This window comes from Varanus komodoensis, unplaced genomic scaffold, assembly GCF_004798865.1.
Source record: "Varanus komodoensis strain SLA01 unplaced genomic scaffold, ASM479886v1 scaffold9, whole genome shotgun sequence".
Classification (NCBI taxonomy): Eukaryota; Metazoa; Chordata; class Lepidosauria; order Squamata; family Varanidae; genus Varanus; species Varanus komodoensis.
Window position 1 is genome coordinate 19,799,207 of NW_025336598.1, and position 6,000 is coordinate 19,805,206.

A 6,000-nucleotide genomic window follows, 5' to 3' on the forward strand; every position below is an offset into this window, starting at 1 on the left:
TTCTTTTTCAAGGCAGCAACTGGCCTCAAGTATGTCCAGCTGTCTTAGTAAGCAAGCCCACACATTCCTCCTCACTTGAGCTATCAGCACTGGAGTGCACCTTGGTTGCCACAGCAACAGGAAAGATGCTGCCTTGCTGCCACTTTGCAGTAGACTATCCAGGTTCCTCTGTGCAGCTTTGGATTGAATTATCTCGTCTTTATCTTCTATCCTCTAAACTATCTGCCATCAACAGATCATAACAGTTTTGGTAGAAGGCAGAAAAACTTATTTCTATGTTCAGCATAAATCATTGTTTTGTGAGAGTAAGATGACACATCCCACCCCTCCCCTGTCATTTAAAGAATCTGAGGAAGAGCACTTATCAGTGAACTTACAAGACATCTATAGAACCCTAAGTATGATTTCAAAGTGCATATATTTAGTAATTATTTCTTTAGCTATGAGAACTTTTATATAAAGCATTTTTTAATCTTTTGCCTATTGTCATTGCACAGAATTAATGACTTTGTTCTAACATCCTGTCAACCAAAGAATGTGGGTATTGTGTCAGATATAAAATGAAGGGCTTCAAGAATTCTTAATGTAATGAACTATTACCTATATGTACAATGTCTCACCTCAACTACTCTAAGGCTATTTTCTATTGAGTTTAAAAATCATAAAGCAACCTACTTAGAAAAATTTACACTCTCTCCCCATAACAGTTGTGATGATGAATTTGACACTGTAGTACTAATGCACCTATATAAAATAAGTATAAATGTTAAGCAAAACTATCATAACAAATCCCTCCCATGAAGATTCCAAAACTTTTGGTTACTCAAAGTTTAATACAGCAGTTAGCAATATCATACTAAAATTAGAGGAAGAGAAGGGTAATAAATATTTTAAAATATGAAAGATCAATTTAAGCAATAAAAAGGGTTCTTACCTTCAAGCGTTTGACCACTTCATCGTTCGTTATTTTATCTGTGATCTCCTTAACTCCAGGAGGATAGAAGATGATTTTGCCATCGGCAGGAGGCTTTGGTTGGGCAGATGGGAAATCCATCCTAGTGCTGCTGGTTATAAAGTTTCCTTCTTCTCCACAGTCCTCTACCGGCCTCTATCGGTCAGAAAACAAAAGTTCAGCAGAATAGAGGCGACTTTCTAAACCTTTTTTCCTCCCCCCATTTCTAAACCTCGATTCAAAAGAAGGCCCCACTGATTCTCATCAAGGCCCAATTCCGTTTTGCCGACGAAGTCACAACCCAGGCGTTGCACGATTCCCACACCACCACCCCGACAAAGCTGCGCTTCCTTCTGCTTATTCCTTTTCCTCTGCCTGTTCTTTCATTGGGCGGCAGCTCTGAGCCAAACACTTTTTTGCTACCTCCGCGTTTCACAATGAAATTCTAACACGCCCCCCAAATAAAAAAGATCCCTCTCCCCGCAAAGGCGGAGCTGAAGGAGAGAGGAAGGAAAATCCCGGGCCCCGCAATGATTCCGGAGCCAGACACTTCCACCAAGCAGGGAGGCGAGGCCTAAACTGTTAGGCCTCAAAACTATCAGCAGACACAGAGACCAACAGGAGGAGAGAAAGAGGGTGGAGGAGGGTGGGATTTCCCACACAGCCCCAGACGACTACCCCAACTCTAAATCATAAGCCCTCCTCTCCCTCTCCCCTTCCCCCCGCCAAACCCTTGTCCCTACCTCAGGGATGGGCCCTCAGAGGCTCCCCTCTTCCCCAAGAGAGGGCACAGGCCACTCTCCATCCACTTCACAGGGCTTTCTCTCAACTTCCACCGCGGGACCCCTCCTCTAGTCCCTCACCTCAAGTTAATTTCCGACTCCTACAAAGAGAGGTCGCCGCCGCCTCTCCAAAACCCGCCACGCCGGCACAGAAGAGAAAGGGGGAGGGAAGCAAACGGCAACAAGAGACGCGAACCCCAGGGGCCGCCCGCTCGCCCGCCTTTTTACCTCATGCAGCTCCGGAAGGTGCAGCATTGAGCGGCCTCCGGTGGTGGCTGTTATTGTGGAAGAAGGTGGTGGTGGCTACCACTGCTGCTGTGAGGCCGCCGCTGCCGACTACGACCGGCGCTCTACCTTCACGGCTCCCTTCCCCCCCAGTTGCTGCCTCAGTCCCGGCTGTGCAGGCTCTCGGGGAAGGCTCAGGCAGAGCGTGCACCTCCTCGCTCGGTTGCCTCGCCGCGGGGAAACAGTGCCACTCCCTGGCCAGCAAGAGAAGAGCAGCGAAGGAGGAAAGCTCTCCACCACGTTCCTCAGTTGTCTCTGCTTTTCCTATTCTGCGCGCCGGCGAAGGCTGAGAGCACGGGTGCCGCCCTAGTCGCCGAGGTCTCATGCAGACGGCGAGTTTTCCTGGTAGGTCGCCTTTCAGTTTGTGGGAATGCTGCATGCTCAGGGCTGCGGCTGAAGCAAACGGCAGCAGCTTAGTCCTTGCTTGGCTCCAAAACCAGAAGTTGCAACAACCTGGCCACTGAAAGGTGGATGGTGAAATATTTGACTTTTTATCTTATGAAGCTGATGCCAGGTTTTAAAAGTTGCAACTACAGATACTTACTGGGGAGTAAGACCGACTGAATTCAGTGGGATTTACTAATGAGTAAACTTGTTGAGGGTTATATTGTAATTGCTTCTGAAAATAGAAAATATATTGAGATGTTAAGTAATAAAAATACAAGTAAGGGAAAGTTCTAACAAATAATGATATGGGGATACATTATTCCTTCTGAAAAATTAGCCCAATATTCAAGACAGTACATGTAAATACTTTAGAAAATGCACATTAATTTACATAGGCAAAAAGAGAGGCTTAGCTACAAATATTTGCAGTTACAACAGTTAAATCATGTATGCTAGCGAAATTCATCCTCAAAAGATAGGGTCTGGAATTGCTTATGGATGATCCATAAAACTGATTTCTTCCTGATTTGTGGATTCTCTAGAGAAATACCTTTTCCTGTGGTCTTCTGAAGATGAAATTGTGGTGCTCTATTTGGAATACATTCCCAGCTGAAATACATACTCCATCTGCATAGAGAGAGAAGCAATCTCCTTTAGACTGTTTCCAGTTTGTTATTGTTTAAAAATCATCAAATGAAGCCCACTTGTTGCAGTTCAGCTATTTGAATTTAAGGAGTTGAGTCACTATGAGAAGATCCAGTTTCTTCAGATTTAAGACACAATCTTAAGTATATGTAGAAGAAAAAAATTCTGACAACTTCCAGCATGACTTTCTGGGGATGCTTGGAGTTGTATTTTTTCTGTCTCAACTGGCATAAGTTTGCAACCTTAGGGATCCCTTAAACATTGTCTGAGGAACCTTAGGGTACTGGGGATTCCCACTTGGGAGACTGGAAACAGGGCTCTAACCTCAGAGCAGCAGAGGGTGGAAGATTCCACTCCTTGCTCCTGGCATGGAAAGAACTATGTGGTGATAGCCAAAGTCAGAAAATTGACATAGGAAAGTGACAGAAGGGGGCATTTTGTTAGACATGGAGGGAAGTAGACCAGGCTGTGAGCTTTCCTGTGCGTCTGCCACCTCCTTTCTATTTCCTCTGAAGGATCATCAATAGACAGGCAAAAAAAAAGCCTTCCTAGAGAAAAGCACAAGGTCAAATATGTGTCCATCACTTTTTCCTTGTGTTGAATGACTGAAAGCCCCTAAGTTGAAAGGCTTGATTAATAGCAACACCTTGAACCCAGGGGAATGTCACCAGGGATATTCAGACTTGCTAATATGGGAGAAAGCTTGGAAGCCACCAAACACCATTTTTGCAGTGCTCACCCCCATGATTACCCAGCTCTCTCCCATCATTGTATCTCCCATTGCCCTCTTCTGTTCCAATGGCTGCCATCTGTCCCTTTCCACCTTATGTATTTATTTATTTATTTATTTATTAAAAGCTTTTCTAACCCACCCACTACAAGAGTCTTGGGGCAGCTTACGAAAAATGAGTAGAATAAACAAACACCACAGTATTCAAAAATTGAAATACTAAAACCCCAGTTAAAATCAATTAAGCATTAAAATAATGGGAAAATAAAAAGGGTTTTGCCTGATGCTGAAAAGAATATAATGTCAGCACCAGGCAAGCCTCTCTGGAAAGCATATTCCATAGTCAGGGCACCACTGCAGGGAAGGCCCTCCTCCAGGTACTCACTCTCCTAATCTCCTTCAAAGAGGGCTCCCGGAGCAGGACCTCCACCTCATATCTCAAGGGGTGGGAGGGCACATAGGGAAGAAGGCATTCCTTCAGGTATCCCAGACCCAACCCCCGTGAAAAAGTATCAGCCCTCAAGCAACAGGGTGAAGAGGTTTGAATATAGAATATAGGGGATGTAAATAATGTAACAAGAGTAAATTCCCCGTGATCTCCCAATAGAATAAAATGAAAAACCAACATCCCCTAGCTTTTCCAAATGAACAAACCAACACTAATCATTATTATTGTAACAATAACATTATAACTGTAGTATCGGATAGGTTATTCAGGTTATTGCACTGAGTGCCACTTGTATGGCAACTGCCAACAGGACAGAAGTTGTGGGTGTATGCTTTTCCAGGTTGCTGACCTGGAGAAGCAAAAGAAGCAGAGAGGTTGGCTGATAGGACCCTGCTGTTTGGTCCCTGGAGGTCTCAAGTCCTGAATAACAGCTCCTCTGCCCCCAAGGAAAATGGGGGTCACAGGTAAGAAAGAGGCTATTGCTTAAAGCATCAAGGCCAAAAATAAATATTTTTAAATATATCAGAAGAAAGAAACTAGCTAGAGAAGCAGTTAGACCATTGGATGAGAATGAGTTGAAGAAGTATTAAAGAAGAATAAGGAGATTGCAGAGAAGCTGAATAAATTTTTCCATCTGCGTTCACAGCAAAAGGATACAGAACAGATATCAATTAATTCTGGAAAGAGTCTGAAGTATTAAGGCAGAGAGTAGTGACAAAAGATTCTCAATCTAATTCTCAACCTAATTAACAAGCTGAAAGTTAATAAATCACCAGGCCTAGATGATAACCATCCTAGAGTTCTTAAACAGCTCAAATATGAAATTGCTGACATTCTTACCAAAATATTTAATATGCCCATAAGACCAGCCTCTGTACCAGATGATTGCACAATTGCCAATATTACACCAAAGGACAAATATTCATAGCATTGTTGCTAATTAAACACCTAGATTAAAGGCAAAAGGAAGTCTACTGGTCAATATGCACAGAGATGGAATGAAAGTCCAGTGCTGCGCAACATACAACTAGAACATAAAAATATGAATCAAGACAAACTGGAAACTATAAAGCAAGACATGGAATGGATAAAAATTGCATTACTTGTTGTGACCAAACAGAAATGGATTGGAATGGGACATTTTCAGTCAAGCACAATGTGTTTTATTCTGGAAATAAAATAAAACTCAGGAGAAATGTAGTGGTTCTAATACTTAGGCAAGATATAGCACAAGTAGTAAGGGACTATAATCCAAAGTCCAACCAACTATCAATCAACATTTGTGGAAAACCTATCAACATAACTATCATTCAAGTCTATATTCCAACAACAAGAATTGAAACTTTTATGCAGGCATCCATTAGGAAATTAACAACATGCTCAAACAAGACATGTTGATAATTATAAATGAATAGTACCAGTATCAGGATCTGATTCACCCTACAAGTGCCTGCAGGATCAGGAATAACCTTGCAGGTGTTTGCAAGTAATAGCTGTGTGGTAATCCAGCAATGTAGCTGGAAGCCCTTGAGAGCTGCATAAAAAGCTACATTGTGCTTTGGATTCCAGCTTTGTCTTGAAATAAGACCTTGCTGGCTCCTGCCCGATGCCAGTTTGTTCATACCTCCATTCTTGTCTCTTGACTTTGCCCTACCAGATACCTGCACCCATTGTCCCTGATCTTGCCTTGTTCCTGAATGTTGACTGGCTTATCAGTACCTGACCTTGGTCTGCCCTTGGACTGTATTTTTGCCCAAATCCTTTTGTCTTG

The 6,000-nt window shown here is 43.0% G+C and overlaps 1 protein-coding gene across 2 annotated transcripts in view; it reads right to left on the minus strand.

Moving 5' to 3' along the window:
• PDS5A (PDS5 cohesin associated factor A) overlaps positions 1–2,161 on the minus strand; it is a 68,738-nt gene extending 66,577 nt beyond the window's left edge. Inside the window, exons 1-2 of one of the 2 annotated variants that reach the window (XM_044418234.1) lie at positions 1,963–2,161; positions 935–1,108 (exon numbers count right to left, since the gene is read on the minus strand). In XM_044418234.1, the coding sequence (XP_044274169.1) occupies positions 935–1,108; positions 1,963–1,989 (201 nt within the window). In that variant the 5' untranslated portion in view covers positions 1,990–2,161. The remainder of the gene's footprint in view (positions 1–934; positions 1,109–1,962) is intronic. The other variant, XM_044418235.1, reaches the window with a different exon arrangement.
• Between the last annotated feature and the right edge of the window lie 3,839 nt (positions 2,162–6,000).